This window comes from Mus caroli, unplaced genomic scaffold (genome assembly GCF_978045245.1).
Source record: "Mus caroli unplaced genomic scaffold, Mus_caroli_1 scaffold_13, whole genome shotgun sequence".
NCBI lineage: Eukaryota > Metazoa > Chordata > Mammalia > Rodentia > Muridae > Mus > Mus caroli.
The window spans coordinates 49,338,329-49,356,948 of NW_028227268.1; the positions used below are offsets into that span (position 1 = coordinate 49,338,329).

Sequence of the window (18,620 nt, forward strand, 5' to 3'; positions counted from 1 at the left end):
TTATGTTGATATTGAAGATCAGCCTTAGTCCATGGTGATATGATAGGATGCATGGCACAATTTCAATATTTTTGTATATGTTGAGGCTTGTTTTGTGACCAATTATGTGGTCAGTTTTGGAGAAGGTACCATTAGGTGCTGAGAAGAAGGTATATCCTTTTGGTTTTGGTTAAAATGTTCTTTAGATATCTGTCAGATCCATTTGTTTCATAACTTCTGTTAGTTTCACTGTGTCCCTATTTAGTTTCTGTTTCCATGATCTGTCCATTGGTGAAAGTGGTGTGTTGAAGTCTCCCACTCTTATTGTGTGATGTGCAATATGTGCTTTGAGATTTATTAAAGTTTCTTTAATGAATGTGGCTGCCCTTCTATTTGGAGCATAGATATTCCAAATTGAGAGTTCCTCTTGGAGGATTTTACCTTTGATGAGTATGAAATGCCCCTCCTTGTATTTTTTGATGACTTTGGGTTGGAAGTCGATTTTATTAGATATTATAATGGCTACTCCAGCTTGTTTCTTCACACCATTTGCTTGGAAAATAGTTTTCCAGCCTTTCATTCTGAGGTAATGTCTACTTTTTCTCTGAGATGAGTTTCCTGTAAACAGCAAAATGTTGGGTCCTGTTTGTGTAGCCAGTCTGTTAGTCTATGTCTTTTTATTGGGGAGTTGAGTGTATTGATATTAAGAGATATTAAGGAAAGGTAATTGTTGCTTCCTGTTATTTTGTTGTTAGAATTGACGTTTTGTTCTTGTGGCTCTCTTCTTTTAAGTTTGTTGAGGGATTACCTCCTTGCTTTTTCTAGGATGTGGTTTCTGTCCTTGTATTGTTTTTTTTCTGTTAATATCCTTTGAAGGGCTGGATTCGTGGAAAGATAATGTGTGAATTTGGTTTTGTCGTGGAATACTTTGGTTTCTCCATCTATGGTAATTGAGAGTTTGGCTGGGTATAGTAGCCTGGGCTGGAATTTGTGTCATCTTAGTGTCTGTATAACATCTTTCCAGACTCTTTTGGCTTTCATAGTCTCTGGTGAAAAATCTGGTGTATTTCTGATAGACTTGCCTTTATATGTTACTTGACCTTTTTCCCTTACTGCTTTTAGTATTCTATCTTTATTTAGTGTATTTGCTGTTCTGATTATTATGTGTCTGGAGGAATTTCTTTTCTGGTCCCGTCTATTTGGAGTTCTGTAGGCTTCTTGTATGTTCATGGGCATCTCTTTCTTTAGGTTTGGGAAGTTTTCTTCTATAATTTTGTTGAAGATATTTGCTGACCCTTGAGTTGAAAATCTTCATTCTCATCTACTCCTATTATCCATAGGTTTGGTCTTCTCATTGTGTCCTGTATTTCCTGGATGTTTTGAGTTAGGATCTTTTTGCATTTTCCATTTTCTTTGATTGTTGTGCCAATGTTCTCTATGGAATCTTCTGCACCTGAGATTCTCTCTTCCATCTCTTGTATTCTGTTGCTGATGCTCACATCTATATTTCCAGATTTCTTTCCTAGGGTTTTTATCTCTAGCATTGCCTCACTTTGGGTTTTCTTTATTATGTCTACTTCCCTTTTTAGGTCTTGGATTGTTTTATTCAATTCCACCACCTGTTTGGTTGTGTTTTCCTGCAATTCTTTAAGGGATTTTTTGTGCTTCCTCTTTAATGTCTTCTACCTGTTTAGCAGTGTTCTCCTGTATTTCTTTAAGTGAATTATTAAGATTCTTCTTGATGTCCTCTACCATCATCATGAGATATGCTTTTATATCTGGGTCTAGCTTTTCGGGTGTGTTGGGGTGCCCTGGACTTGGTGAAGTGGGATTGCTGGGTTCTGATAATGGTGAGTGGTCTTGGTTTCTGTTAGTAAGATTCTTACATTTACCTTTCGCCATCTGGTAATCTCTGGAGTTAGTTGTTATAGTTTTCTCTGTTTAGAGATTGTTCCTCTGGTGATTCTGTTAACCTCTATCAGCAGACCTGGGAGACTAGCTCTCTCCTCTGATTTTCAGTGGTCAGTGCACTCTCTTCTTGCAAGCTCTCCTCTTACAGGGAAGGTGCACAGATATCTGGTGTTTGGACCTCCCTTCTGGCCGAAGATGAAGGCCCAAAACAGGAACTTTCCCAGAAGCTGTGTTGCTTTGGCCTGTCACAGAAGCTGTTAGCTTCTGTGTGCACACTCTCACCTGTGCATACTACTTTTTGGCGGAGTCCCGAAACCAAGATGGCCCCCGCCATTCCTGAGGCAAAAGCCTCCCATTCCAGGTGGACACCTGTCCTCTGGCCAGGGAGGTGGTCGGATGTCTGGAGCCCGAAAAGGGCACTGCCTCAGAAGCTCTGTGGCTCCTGCCTGTCCCAGAAGCTGTCAGCTTCTGTGTGCACACTCTCACCTGTGCAGACTACTTTTCGGCAGAGTCCCAGAACCAAGATGGCCCACGCTGATCCTGAGGCAAAAGTCTCCCATGCCGGGTAGACACCTGTCCTCTGGGCAGGAAGGTAGTCGGATATCTGGAAAAGGGCGCTGCCTCAGAAGCTCTCTGGCTCCTGCCTGTCCCAGAAGCTGTCAGCTTCTGTGTGCACACTCTCACCTCTGCAGACTCTAAGCAAATTTTCAAGAACATCTACATACAAAGTAACATAGAACAAATTGCTAATGAATAAACAAGTTACAAAATGTGTGCAGATAGTAGGAGATAACAGCATTAGTCCTCAACTATTTCAGTGGAAATAGCCTAGAACTACCTAGGAAAGGATGGGACATAGAAATCTATTAATGTTGAGAAAAATCATTAATATGTATAACTTTAGGAGTTTTGAGATTATAGTTACTATGATGACTGCCAGATCCATTGTTCCAGAAAGTATAAACAAGATCATTTTATTTTAATTTTCAAGGGATCCTGATATTTTCCCATTAGGATACTGGAGGGGAAAAATGATAATGAACAACCAAACTGCCATCTTCCAGTTCCTCCTCCTGGGCCTGCCGATTCCCCCAGAGCACCAGCACCTGTTCTATGCCCTGTTCCTGGCCATGTACCTCACCACTGTCCTGGGGAACCTCATCATCATCATCATCATCCTCATTCACCTGGACTCCCATCTCCACACACCCATGTATTTGTTCCTTAGCAATTTGTCCTTCTCTGACCTCTGCTTTTCCTCTGTCACAATACCCAAATTGCTGCAGGACATGCAGAGCCAAGTACCATCCATCTCCTATGGAGCCTGCCTGACACAAATATACTTCTTTCTGGTTTTTGGAAACATGGAGAGCTTCCTTCTTGTGGTAATGGCCTATGACCACTATGTGGCAATCTGCTTCCCTCTGCATTACACCAGCATCATGAACCTTAAGCTCTGTACTTGTCTAATGCTGCTATCGTGGATGCTGACAACAACCCATGCCATGATGCACACCCTGCTTGCAGCAAGATTGTATTTTTGTGAAAACAAAGTAGTTCTCAACTTCTTCTGTGACTTATTTGCTCTTCTAAAGCTGGCCTGCTCAGATACTTATGTTAATGAGTTGATGATATTTCTTGTGAGCGGACTCCTTGTTGTTATTCCATTCCTACTCATTGTTATCTCCTATGCAAAGATTGTCTCCTCCATTCTCAGGGTTCCATCTACCAAGGGCATCTACAAGGTCTTCTCCACCTGTGGTTCTCACCTGTCTGTGGTGTCTCTGTTCTATGGGACAATTATTGGTCTCTACTTATGTCCATCAGTATCCTGAGCTTTTGATCCCACCGGCAAGAACATGCTCAGGACAACCGGAATCTTCTGCAGCAAAAGCTTTATTGCTCACTTCTTCAGGAGCCAGTGGAGAAGAGAGAGGAAAATGGCGGAGCCCCATCCCTTTTATGGAGGATTGTCCTCCGCCTCGGACGTGTCGCTCCCTGATTGGCTGCAGCCCATCGACCGGAGTTGTCGTCACGGGGAAGGCAGAGCACATGGAGTGGAAAGCTACCCCGGCACATGCGCAGCTTGCTTGTTTACTACTTAGAATACGGGTGTCAGCGCCATCTTATAATGGCAAATCTGAGGGCGGCTCCTCACATCTCCCCCTTTTCTTTTATTTAAGAGCAATAGGCCACCCATTCTAATGAGAGTGGAGATAGAGGTCAAATCCCCAGTGTGCAGGTAAAGGAGCCATACACAAAACCTCCTCCCAGGCTCATCACCCGGAGGTGTCCTGGTCTGGTCCCGTGTCGTTTTTCCTGGAGGAAGGACACTTGTACACTCAACCTTCTTGAAAGATGACATGTCTTCCTAGAATAGGCTCATATATGCCACAGAGCCCTTCTACTGCAGTGCTTAGCCGTGCAACTCTGTCGGACTGCTGAAGCACACTCACTCTATCCCGTGCAATGAGACTAGCCTCGTGGGGTGCAAGAGCTGAGTGGCCAGCGACCTATTGCTTAAACATAGATAACCATATATCAGGGGAAGCACCATGTTCTAGTGCTGCAAGCGCCTGGGCAATAACTACCTTGTCTCTCCTAGTTTGGGCCTTAAGCTTACAGACCAACCAGAGAAGCAACACTAATCCACAGCAAAGAACAGCTCTAAATAATCTCACCCCCACCCATTCTTTAAAGAAGGAAAATGCTGAGGAGATAATTCTTTGGTCAGGGACAGGTCCAAGTGCGTGGGGCAAGTCTCAATTTTCGAAGGGTCTGTTCAAATTTAGCCGTCCAATTCTGTATCTCCCAACGCTGCTTTCCCTTTGTTGTTGTTGCCCTGGACATCACCAAGACAAGGGACATCAGTATTCCCTTGATCAGTCTGGATTTTTCGGGTGAGTCTTTCTGGTATCCAAAATGGGTTGTCTTCATTCTGTGGAAAAACACAAACAGCTCCCCTGGATCTTATCAAAATAGGATCCGGTCCTTTCCATTTGTTACTTAAAACATCTTTCCATTTAACCATCTCATTGGGCCTATCTGGCTCTGAACAATGATGTTCAGCCACAGTATGGCCATGAGAATCAAGATTTAAAAAACTGAGTGTAAAGAGTGCCATAGACACAGACACTCTTGGTACTTGGGGTAGAGCCTCCTCGACTCCCCCTTTCTGTTTTATTAGATAGGATTTGAGGGTGCGATGTGCCCGCTCAACAATACCCTGTCCTTGGGGGTTGTATGGAAGTCCAATCAGGTGGGTCACGTCCATCTGACGGCAGAACTGTTGGAATTTTTGAGATGTATAAGCTGGTCCAATATCAGTCTTAAGGAGTTTGGGTTTTCCCCCAAGCACTCCATGCCTCAAGGCACTGTTGAATCACATGTGAGGCCTTTTCTCTGGTTAAAGGAGAGGCAAACATGATGCCAGAGCATGTGTCAATGGACACATGGAGATATTGAAGTTTTCCAAAGGAAGAAACATGTGTAACATCCATTTGCCAGACCTGTAGAGGTCGAATACCACGTGGGTTAATTCCCACATGAGGAACTGGCAAGAACTCACAGCAGCTTTGACATTGAGTAACAATGTCACAGGCTTCTTTTCTTGTCAAGGAGAAATGACAGCGTAATGTTTCAGCCGTCACATGAAAATTGTTATGAAAATTTCTTGCAGCCTCTACCGGGGATGATAGGGCAGCAGCCACCACTTTAGTGGCCTTATCTGCCAAATCATTTCCCAGAGCCATGGGACCAGGTAGGCCTGAATGGGCTCTAACATGAGTAATATAAACAGGAAATCTTCTAGATAACAAAACTAATTGTATCTGCTGAAAAATATTGGCAACTTTACTGGAAGGCTTAATCACTCCAGCCACTTCTAAAAAATTAAGGGGTTCTAAAAAAGTTTTTTTTTTTTTTTTTTTTTTTTTTTGGTTTTTGAGACAGGGTTTCTCTGTGTAGCCCTGGCTGTCCTGGCACTCACTTTGTAGACCAGGCTGGCCTCGAACTCAGAAATCCGCCTGCCTCTGCCTCCCGAGTGCTGGGATTAAAGGCGTGCGCCACCACGCCCAGCTAAAAAGGTTTTTAAAACTTCTAAAACCACTAAACATTCTACCACTTGAGGTGAATTTTCATTATATTGTTTGGATACTACTTTACCATTAGCCACATAGGCATCTATGCCAGTTTTTGATCCATCAGTATACACCACAACCCCATTTTTAAGTGGGTTTCTTACTGTTATTTGTGGAAACACAACAGATTGATTTTGGGCAAACTGTAAAATTGGATGTTTTGGATAATGGTTATCTATTTGTCCTGAAAAGGGGGTAACTAAAACTGTCCAATCATTAGATGTGGCTGCCAAGGTTTGAACCTGTCAAAAGTCTAATTTCTCTGCTCTGGAGTCAAAGCAGCAGTGTTTGCTCGGGCCTGTGTTTGTGCAGCCTCTTGCCATAGAGCTCTCCATTCCATATATTTGCCCATATTGGAGAGAGCGGCTTTTGCAATCATTTGCCAGTCGGCAGGAGTTAGTGCCATGCCTGGCAAGCCTGTCTAACTGCACCAAGGTAAAATTAGCATTGGCTCCATATTTACGGACCGACTCGGCAAGCTCTTTAATCTGTATATACTCTACCGGAGCGTGGACACGCCCACCCTCGACTCCTTCAAAGACCGGAAATGCCTGTTGCATCTTCCTTTGTTCCTCTCTTGGAATGAACGAGTCTGCGCACTGCCTCTCTGTGCAGGGCTGACGCACTACACAGGGCGGGGGCTCCACATAGGGCGGAGGTGCACTATGACCTTGAAGCCGACTGCCTGGAGGCCGAGCAGCAAGCTGGCCTTTGCCAGCCGCTTTTGGCTTTTTTCTTGACTTATAAGCTCGCATTTTATCTAGCTGGTACTTTTCTCTCTCATAACGAGCTACTTCCTCCTCCAAGTCTGTTTCCTCAGAGGTGCTAATTTCTTCATCTGATTCACAGCTACTAAGAGCTAGCTCCTTAAACTCATCTTTTTTCTCCTCTTTTCTTCTAATCTCTCCCCAGGTATTCTTCCCTGATGTTAACTTTTCCTCGGGTTCAAGACCCGTGGAAAGGCCTGTATACTTATTTGGTGCACCATGTTTCCTCTTTGCTCCTGCTCTCTCTCCCCACTTTACTTCTGATAGACTGTCTTGAATTTCGTACAGAATTCTCCACCCTGCCTTAACCACTTGTTGACATGTGAAAAGGAACAAAAGGGCTTTTAACACTAGAGAAAGTTCAATACCAGACATACCTTGTAAAGCTGTAATGCGCGGTTTCTCGGCGCCACTTATCCTGGGCTTTCGTCCCCACTGGCAAGAACACGCTCAGGACAACTGGAATCTTCTGCAGCAAAAGCTTTATTGCTCACTTCTTCAGGAGCCAGTGGAGAAGAGAGAGGAAAATGGCGGAGCCCCATCTCTTTTATGGAGGATTGTCCTCTGCCTCGGACATGTCGCTCCCTGATTGGCTGCAGCCCATCGACTGGAGTTGTCCTCACAGGGAAGAGCACATGGAGTGGAAAGCTACCCCGGCACATGCGCAGCTTGCTTGTTTACTACTTAGAATACGGGTGTCAGTGCCATCTTATAATGGCGAATGTGAAGGCGGCTCCTCACACATCAGGTAATAATTCTACTGTAAAGGAAAATGTCATGGCAATGATGTACACAGTGGTGACTCCCATGCTGAATCCTTTCATCTATAGCCTGAGGAACAGAGACATGAAGGGAATCCTAGTTAGAGTTGTCTGCAATAAGAAAATCAGTTTGAAATGGTAGCTATTACGATTTTTACCTAATTTTATGTAATAAATGTATGGATATTAATATTTTATGGCAGGTGCTGTCCATCATCATATAGCCCACATAGTCCAATAGACAAAAGAGAGAAAGTTTAGTGGAGTAGTCAAAGTAAGGAAGATCATCTTTGATATTCATCTACATATTCCTTCTTACCTAGCATAAATGATCCTGGAAATGCGTAATGAAGGAAGTATTGCCAAATATGATCTACATTCCTGGCATTCTTAAGTTACTTCAACATTTTATCATTCTATCCTAACTTCTGTGTTGTCTGGGGTATCTGTTAAAATAGTATAAGCAGTTGATTTATAACAATGAAATCTCTCCACCACCCAACCTCCTTCTACAGGATTTCCACACTGATTTTGACATAATTTTTACTCTTAGCTCCTTTCATATTTCCCAGTTCATATTAATTTTTTTACCAGTTTTAACCTTGAGCAAATTTGGGGGAATTGTTTTGTACAACAGTGTCTTTTTTATAACTTTGGTGTTATTTTGATTAAAAACCAGGGACCATTCCATTTAATTTACTTCTCTAAGATGAGGGAAAGAAGAAAGAAGGCTAGAATTTGGTAATGCCTCATGTGAATTTCATATTTTACTTTGTAAAATATCCATTTCTAGTGGATGGCTTTATTTTATACTTCTGACCATCTCAAGGAGATAGAAAATTTCCTGTTTCACAAACTGAAGAATGTGAGCTGCAGTGACTTCTCATCTCACACAAATAAGCAATGGGTCAGTGATTATGAGACCATAGATCAATTCCACTCTTTTGTCTCATTTATGTAGAAAGATAATTTTTTCTTTATGTTTTTTATATTCTTTGCTTCACTATTGCATGTAATAACTTTGTTCCATTTATATCCTCTGTTGGCCTTGGTAGGGTGATGACACAAAACACTTTTTACTCTGCTGATCCCCCATACAAACACATACACACAAACACCTTTGCCGTGGCCATTATCATCATCATCATCATGTGAAAACAATCCTGCCTCTAGGGCTTCACTACATGGGGAACATCCCTACTTGAACCTCTGTGTAATCTTTAATAGGATTATGCACACCTTGAACTTTTATGCTCCCACACAGTCTTCTCTTTGTTTTGTTTCTTTAATTATTATGTCATCTTCCACCCAGTGATATACATAAGCACTTCAATGTATATATATATATATATATATATATATATATATATATATACACACAGGGGGTAGGGATGGAGGGAGAGAGAGACACATATATTTACAAAAGTTGATAATAGCTCATAGAATTTTGAATTCTGCCTTTTTATTAAATAGTTTTAAATATTTATTATTGTTATTTTGCTATTCCCATGTAGTTAAGGTAGCACTGATTTTGGTCAGTGCTAAACACTGAAATCACATCATCATAGTATGACAGAATTATCAGGGGCAAACAGAAAAGATGTAAATTAAATCACTTTCCTTCTCATGTGAAAAACAGTTTAAAAGACAGAAATTATTATATATTCAATAGCAATGGCATTAGGTGAAGATATAAGAAGAAAGCAAAAGCTCTGCTGAGTAATACAAAACAGTACCTCAGTGCAAGAATAGAGCCTAGACACATATATAGCAAATGGGTGCCTTGTCTGGCCTCAGTGGGAGAGTATGTGCCTACTGTAGCAGAGACTTGATGCACCAGAGTGGGAGAATGACCGGGGGAGGGAGCTGCCTTCACTGAGGCAAGTGTTGAGGGGGAATAACAGGAAAAACTCTTCAAGGAGGACCAGAAGGGGGCAGCATTTGGGATTTAAATAAAGAAATAAAAGGGAAAATATGGCCTATAATGTACATGTCTTCAAAAAATCTAAATATTTAATTAGTACATAAAATCATACAATTGTATTAACAAACCACTGTGCAATGTGTATCATATGTAATGTAGAAGATGGACTGTGTCACCATGGTTTAAAGAGAAGAGAAGGAAGTGGGGAAAAAGAGAGGTTTGCTGAAAAACTGAACAAAGTATAAGTAAAAATCAGGCCAGGTGTGATGAATCATGCCTGAGATCTGAGCACTGAGAACGCTCCAGGCAGAAGGATCAATATAAATGTGAGTTCAGTCTCAATGCACAGAGAGATTCCGTAAAGTCAGCCTCATTGCACATGAGGCTGTGAGACCATTCCAAGCTGCACAGTGAGATCCTGCAGAGGAAATGAAACTCCAAAACATCAAAGTCTAACTTTGAAACATGGCATTTGCTCTAGGAAAAAGACTATTTGACAAAATATTGAACATAGAGTTACCATATGACTGAGAAATTGTACACTTGGACACACATATGACTGAGAAATTGTACACTTGGACACATAGCTACAACAGTTGTGGGATTCAAGCAAATGGTTATACTTCATTATGCATGCAAGTACAATGTATAATGGTCAATAAGCAAACCGAGCAATCAAATGATGGCCAGGTATATTCAGTATTATATTCACAGAATGAAACATTATTCAACAACATAAATGAATGAACTATTGGTAGATACTACTGTGTGGTTCTGTGGTAACAAGAAAGGCAACTGTCAAGACCAGATATTGAACAACTGAAAATTCAATTAAATGTCTTTTAAAAACATATGCTGTGAAACTGCCTTCCAAACATTTATGTTTTAGCCTATACATTTGTGGTGCTCTCAACCTTGGGCAAAGAAGCTTCTAATCAGAGTGGGTATTGGCTAATCTTTTGTTACTTTGGTTGGTTGGTTGGTTGGTTGGTTGGTTGGTTGGTTGGTTGGTTGTTTGATTGTGGTGTTTGTTTGTTTCTTTGTTTGTTTGTTTGTTTGTTTATTAGATATTTTCTTTATTTACATTTCAAATGTTATAACCTTTCCTGGTTTCTCTTCTGAAAATCCCCTATCCCTCCCTTCCCCTGCTCACAAACCCACCTACTCCCACTTCCTGGCCCTGGCATTCTTCTACACAGGGGCATAGAGCTTTAACAGGACCAAGGACCTCTCCTCCCATTGATGACTGACTAGGCAATCCTCTGCTACATATGCAGCTGGAGCTATGAGTCCCACCATGTGTACTCTTTGGTTGGTGGTTTATTCCCTGGGAGCTCTGGAGGTACTGGTTAGATCATATTGTTGTTCCTTCTATGGGGCTGCAAACTCCTTCAGCTCCTTGGGTCCTTTTTCTAGCTCCTCCGTTGGGGACCCTGTGCTCAGTCCAATGGTTGACTGAGAGCATCTAACTCTGTATTTGTCAGGCACTAGCAGAGCCTCTCAGGAGACAGCTATATCAGGCTCCTGTCAACAAGCACTTGTTGGCATCCACAATAGTGTCTGGGTTTGGTGGCTATGTATGGGATTGATCCCAAGGTGGGACAGTCTGTGGATGGTCTTTCCTTTAGTCTCTGCTCCACACTTTGCTTTTGTATCTTCTTCCATGGGTATTTTGTTCCCCCTTCTAAGAAGAATTGAAGTATCCACACTTTTGTCTTCCTTTTTCTTGAGTTTCATGTGGTCTGTGAATTGTTTCTTAAATATTCCAAGCTTCTGGGCTAATACCCACTTATCAGTAAGTGCATATCATGTGTGTTCTTTTGTGATTGGACTACCTCACTCAGGATGATATCCTCCAGATGCATCCATTTGCCTAAGAATTTCATAAAGTCATTGTTTTTAATAGCTGAGTAGTACTCCATTGTGTAAATGTACCACATTTTCTGTATCCATTCCTCTGTTAAGGGATATCTGGGTTCTTTTCAGCTTCTGACTATTATAAATAAGGCTACTATGAACATAGTAGAGGAGGTGTACTTATTACATGTTGGAGCATCTTCTGGGTACATGCTCAGGAATGCTATAGCTGGGTCCTCGGGTAGTATTATGTAAAATTTTCTGAGGAACTGCCAAACTGATTTCCAGAGTGGTTGTACCAGCTTGCAATCCCATCAGCAAAGGAGGAGTATTCCTCTTTCTTCACATACTCACCAGCATCTGTCCTCACCTGAGTTTTTGATCTTAGCCATTCTGACTGGTGTGAGGTGGAATCTCAGGGTTGCTTTGATTTGCATTTCCCTGATAACTATGGATGTTTAACATTTTTTTAGGTGCTTCCAGGCATTCGATAATTCTAGGTTAAGAATTCTTTGTTTAGCTCTGTACCCCATTTTTAACCGGGTTACTTGGTTCCCTGAAGTCTAACTTTTTTAGTTCCTTGTATATGTTGTATATTAGCCCTCTATTGGATTTAGGGTTGATAAAATCTCAGTTGCTGCATCTTCAATGCAACCACTACACCCAAGGCTATGGCACCATCTTGGAAAAGGGAATGAAAATTATAAAAACCAGAGAACCAGTACCTTGCTGCAAGATAGTGTCTTCTAGAAATGATTGGAAAGGGGCACTCATGAAATTAATCCCTTTATGAATTTGAAAAAATATTAAAAATTTATATGCTATGCTTTTGAACATATGTGTCTGGTACCCACGTTGGACAAAAAAAAAAAAAAAAAGGTTAATAGTTCTCCTGGAATTGGAATTATATATTATTGTGGGCTCCCTCATTAGTACTGGGAAAAGACTCTGGATCCTCTGCAAGAGCAGCAAGAACACCTAACTACTGTGCCAGTCCACCCATTAATCATACATATTTGTATGTATGTGAGAATGTCTATAGATGTCAGAACCCTAAAACATGACATGTAAGAGGGGGAAAATGGAGACCTTAAGGAAAAGGATTAGAAGGAAAAAATAGGTGATATGAAAGTATAAGAGAGAATGCTGAGTTGCAACAGGGTAAAAGCAGAAAGTTGGAATAAAGAAGGTGTTGAGCAGATGGTTGACAAACTAAGTATAAATTAAAATGCTACAATGATTCCAACTACATTTTATGTTAATATAACAAATAATAGCTTTTAATTTAAACTAAGCTAAAAATTTAAAAGGAAATGCCCCTTCTGATGGAGAATTACCATTTGACTATGTGCATACACACAGTAATTGATTCAAATGAATGACTGTATATTGATGTTCAGAGAAATGCTACTTATCATTGTCCAGTTGAAAGACCTATCAAATGACTGAGTAACTATGACATATCTGTACAATGACAAATTATTTGGCAATAAAAATAAATTATTGATGCATAAAGCTATACAGACATACGTTGGAAACATGCAAATAGACAGAAGCTGGCCATGAAGAACTTATATTCACATGAAATATCAAGAATAGGAAAATCTGTGAAAACAGAAAGAGTAGAATTGACTGTAGATTGTTGGTGGTGACAGTATGTTTGAATGGACACAGGAACCCTTTGGGGGATTATGACTGCTAAACTGCATTGTAGATTGCTTTAAATGACTTTGAAAATACTAAGGTGACTCCCTGCTCCCTCTCCTCCACCTCCATCAGACTCCTGAACAATATAGGTAAGTTTCCTTTCCCCCAACTGAACTTCCCTGCTCTTTGAGTTGTCTGGGCCAAGCTAGCCTTTCTTGGAGAGCCTGCTGTCCCAGGGCAATATCCATTCTCCTGACACCTCTCCGCTCACCATTTCTAAAGCTTAAATCACACATCAAAACACAAAAATTAACGGTAGGAGACTTCAACACCCCACTCTCACCAACTGACAGGACATCCAGACAAAAACTAAACAGAAACAATCAAACTAATAGACATTATGAATAAAATGGACCTTACAGACATATATAGAATATTTCACCCAGAGACAAAAGAATGTACCTTCTTCTGAGAAACTCATGGATCCTTCTCCAAAATTCACCATATAGTCAATCATAAAGCAAGCCTCAACAGATATAATAGAATTGAAATAATGCCTTGTATTTTATCAGACCACTATGGATAAAAGCTGGACTTCACCAACAACAGAAACATTGGAAAGTCTACACACTCTTGGAAATTGAACAATTCTCTACTCAATGATCTATGGGTCAGAGAGAAATAAAGAAAAGTTATTTAAAAACTTGCTAGAATTCAACAAAAAATGAATGCACAAAATACCAAACTTTATGGTACCCAATGAAAACTGTCCTAAAAAGAAAGTTCATAGCATTAAGTGCCTCCATAAAGAAATTAGAAAATTCTCATATATGCAATTTAAATGTGCACCTGAAAGCTCTAGGGGAAAAAGCCAGCATACCAAAGAGGAGCAGAATGTAGGAAATAATCAAAATCAGTGCTGAAATCAGACAGGTAGAAACAAAGAAAACAATAAAAAGAATCAATGAAACCAAGATCTAGTTCTTTGTGCAAAGCAACAAAATAGACAAAGCCTTAGCCAAACTAACCAAGAGACAGAGAGATAGTTTCCAAATTGACAAAATAAGAAATGAAAGGAGAGAGATAACAAATGACACTGAGGAAATTCAAAGATTCATTATATCTTACTTCAAAAACCTGTACTCCACAAAATTGGAAAATCTTAATAAAATGGGTGATTTTTCTAGACAGATACAACTTACCAAAGTTAAATCAAGATCTTGCAAACTATACAAACAGTCCCATAATCCCTAAAGAAGTAGAACCTGTTACTTAAAATTTTCCAATCATAAAAATCCCAGGGCCAGATGATTTTAGTGCAGAATTCTGGCAGACGTTCAAAGAAGAGCTAATTCCAATACATCTCAAACTGTTCCACAGAACAGAAACAGAAAGAACACTGCCAAAATCATTCTATGATGCCACAGTCACCCTGATACCTAAACCACACAAAGAATCAACAAATGAAGAGAACTTCAGACTGATTTATCTTATAAACATTGATGCAAAAATACTCAGTTAAATACTCACATATTGAATCCAGAAACACATCAAAGACAGTATGCATCAAGATCAAGTAGAATTCATCCCATAGATTCAATGACAGTTCAGTGTATGAAAATCCATCAAGGTAATCCACAATATAAACAAACTGAAAGAAAAATCACATGATTATCTCATTATATATTGAAGAGGCTTTTGATAAAATCCAACACCCCTTCATGTTAAAGGCATTAGAGAAATAAGGGATACAGGGCACATACCTAAACACAATCAAAACAATATGCAGCAAGCCAATAACCAACATTAAACTAAATGGAGAGAAACTTAAAGCATTTCCACCAAAATCAGGGACAAGACAAGGCTGTCCACTCTCTCCCTATCTATTCAATATAGTACTTAAAGTTCTAGCCAGAGCAATAAGACAACTAAAGGAAATAAAGGGGATATAAATTGAAAAGGAAGAAGTCAAAGTATCATTATTTGCATGTGATATGATAGTATACATAAGCAACCAAAATATTATACCACAAAAATTCTACAGTTATCAACACCTTCAACAAAGTGGTTGAAGTAACTCAAAGAAATCAGTATAAGTGGATATTACCCATAAAATATAGGTACCATGTTACATTCCACAGACCCAAAGAAGCTTAACAAGAAGGCCCAAGTGAGGAAGCTTGAATTTCACCTAGAAGGGGGAATAAAATAGCTATAAGAAGCAACTGGAGGGAGGGATCTGAGAAAGAAGGAGAATGGGGGAAGGAATGGGGATTCAGAATCAGGTGTGGAGGACAGGAGATATGAATAGATGGTCATGAAAATGAATGAAAATCTGCAACTGGGGTGAGGATATAGAGGGCATTGCCAGGATGAGAGAGAGACCCAGGATAAGGGAGGCACCCAGGAATTAATGGGGGTAATCTTATCTGTGACTCACTATTTGGGGGGTATAGAACCTAAAGAAGCCACCTCCTGTAGCCAGACAGGAACATCAGTGGAGAAATAAAGACACCAACCCACTCACAAAACTTTAAGTCTCTAAGTAATGCAGGCATGGAGAGGGAGCAGAGACTGGGAGCATGGCCAACCTATAACCTGCTCAACTTGAGACCCATCTTATGGGCAAGCACCAATCCATAACATTACTAATAATACTCTGTTATGCTTGCAGACAGATGCATGTTGTCCTCTGAGAGGCTCAACAGAACAGCTGACTCTGCCAGATATAGATAACCACAGCCAAACTGTAGATGGAGCTTAGGAACTCTTATGGAAAATAGGAGGAAGGATTACGGGTACCTAGGAGGATAGGAATATCCAACAAAAGACAAAAAGAGTCAACTAACCTGGACCCTTGGGGCTCTCAGAGTCTGAACCACCAACCAAAGTACATAAACAGGCAGGACCTAGACCTCCCAGCTTACATGTAGCAGATGTCCCGCTTGAGCTTCACATGGGTCCCGGACAACTAGAATGGGAGCTACCCCAAAAGATGTTACCTGTGGGTGGGATATGTTCTAATAACTGGGCTGCCTTGTCTGGCCTCAGTGGGAGAGGAAGCACCTAGCTTCACAGAGACTTGGGTGGTTGAGGAGGACACCTAGAGGGCCCCCACCCACTAGAGGAAAAAGGGGAAAGGGACAGAAGTATGGGAAGGATTGTGTGTGGGGGAGACTGGGAGGGAGGCAGTGAGTGGGATATAAAGTGAATAAGTAAAAAAAATTAAATTAAATTAAAATTTAATAAAGAAAGAAAATACTGAGGTTATTTAGTTAGATATATGCAAGTGAATATCACAATTCTTAAGGATAATTGAATTAGAACTTGAGTGCACCATATAACTCTATTTGCTTCCATGTCAACTAAATCACAGAGAGTAGCCACATCATTCCTTTTGGAGTAATTGAAAGCACTCTATTAGCAAGGATAACGTGGTTGTTCTAGACAACAAAAGCAGGCAGCACTGTGTCTAAAATACTGAATACATCCTTAGATCCCACTTACTATTTCCACACACACAAACAAGAGCTAATCATCTTTAAAAACCCAATAAAGGTTAAACCAATAAAAATAAAGATTCCCTTGGGTTTAAAGTTTGTATTTCATTATTATGTACAACAATTCATCCATTTTATGACTGCCAAGTTTAGGAAATTATCTTTAAGGAAGGTATTATAAATGCCACATATGTCCTTTAAATCAATGGTGAATTCATACAACATGAAATTATAAAGTAATCTCACATAGATGGTGGGTGGTTGGATAATGGTGGTAGTAGGTACAATTAACATTTTCTTTTTTTTTCACTGTCAAACCATCAACTGATTTTAATTTTACAATTAACATTTTCACAGAGAGGTAAGAAGGCAAAATGAGTGAACAAGCACAAGAACCTGGACTGCTTTCCTATTGGCTTGAGGAAGCCTTAAACATGACATCTGCTTGCCATTTTCTTTCCATTTTCACATATGGTCACACATAAAAAGTTAGACAATGAATTTAAATTTTTCTAGAAGGTTGTATATGTGCCCTAAGTCCTCTTCTTACATGTGGCCAGCCATGTTGAATTGAGATTCTTCTTGGAAGTCTTCCCAGTGTATGTGGTTTTCTATGTTCTCATTCAGCTAAAAAACTACTGTTGGCCAGAACACATGACTTTGCTCTTAAACACTAGGAGGTTAGGCTCACAACCAAAAATATAAAAACTACTAATGACTTCTTATGCAAATTTTTGTTGTATGAGACACTTTAAGTAATTAATAATCAGAATAATCTCTAATAACATGAGGTGGTATCCTCACTTTCCCCCAGAACAAATTGGGTTTCAGTCAACAGAAGCTTTGTTCATTATATATAAACATACAATGAGCATGCATCTTTTCATGCTTGTTTTGCTCTGCTTTTGCTATTTGTTTCCTTGGTATGGTGGCTATTGTTCTTTAAATTCAACTTTCCACTAAGGGTAGGAAATAGTGATTGGTGACTATAATTGGTATCCACTAGAGATCCCTGAGGTAAATTGGTCCTAGAAAGGCCCTGAATAATTGCTATGTCTATAATGAGTTACTCCAGATCTGGACCCCTCTGAGACACAGAGTTACTAAGACCAAGGGATAGAGGGGTGTGAGTAGGAATGATGCAGATAGGTGACAAGTACAAAAACAGATAGGTCCTGCACCTGCAAATAAATGAAGGTGAGCGGGATTGTGAACTAGAATATATGACTCAGCCTCAACAGAGCTGGATACATGCAGGAAAAGAGTGTGCCTTGCTGTGAATCCACATGAATTTCCAGTGTGATACAGAACTTTTTCCTGGTATGATAACATTCTTCTTTTCTCTATCTCCCAAAACACTGTGCAAGTATTTCTTTCATGATCGTATTGCCTCTTTAATATTGATGGGTTTGTTACAATTTCTCCTTATGTATTTTTCTTTCAGTATCCTACCATTTCAACACAAGAGAAGCCCTGTAAGTTGGAGTTCAGTACTGTAGTTCTGAAGGGTTGTTAATTATGCTTTCACCTGTGGAGTCTAAACAAACTCTGAACTAACATCCTAGTTAAGATGATGGTTAATTTTATTTTTACAAGCTCACAAATTTCTGTTTTACTGGTATTATATGTAATTGCTCCTAAGTGTAGTCCATCAAGGGTGACATTAATATCATCTGTGTGTTCATCTAAATTTACAAAAATGAATACTCAAATAAAGTCAGTGATTTCTACATAATTCCAGATGATGTGAGGCTGTACTAAATGTTAGAAATATATCCCTTGTGATTTTTATGTGCTGTTTCATTTGAGAAACGTGGGCTTGACATCTAAGAAGGTTATGAAGTCCATTAGCCCATCAGTTTTAATAGGTGGTGGTTATTTCTCTGGCTTCTGATCTTTACAAACATGCCTACATAACACAAAGGCACTATTCATTTAGAGAAGCAGAAACATGGCATGGACACATGCCTATTATCCCCATGCTCAAGATGCAGGGTCAGAAGTGTTACATGTTTGAAGTAGTTTTGGATACATAAGGAGACCATCTTTTTAAATGATGATTTTTTTGTCATACATGGTTTCCCCTTCTGTAATTCTAAACCACCGTTTCTAACTATATAAACTTTGAATTCAGC

General features: G+C 40.0%; 1 protein-coding gene across 1 annotated transcript; it reads left to right on the plus strand.

Annotated features, from left to right (window-relative positions):
- The first annotated feature begins 2,921 nt into the window (after positions 1–2,921).
- Positions 2,922–7,699, plus strand: LOC110288261 (olfactory receptor 1496-like). Its single transcript, XM_021154655.1, has 2 exons — positions 2,922–3,712; positions 7,540–7,699. Exons 1-2 carry the CDS (start codon positions 2,922–2,924, stop codon positions 7,697–7,699), a joined length of 951 nt encoding a protein of 316 aa, XP_021010314.1.
- Positions 7,700–18,620: the final 10,921 nt, after the last annotated feature.

What these genes read in the sequence shown, in the direction of transcription:
- LOC110288261 (XM_021154655.1), top strand. Translation starts at nt 2,922, where the DNA reads ATGATAATGAACAACCAAACTGCCATCTTCCAGTTCCTCCTCCTGGGC. An exon ending in ATTGGTCTCTACTTATGTCC is followed by an intron (nt 3,713 to 7,539) that starts ATCAGTATCCTG and finishes GGCTCCTCACAC; the next exon opens with ATCAGGTAATAATTCTACTG.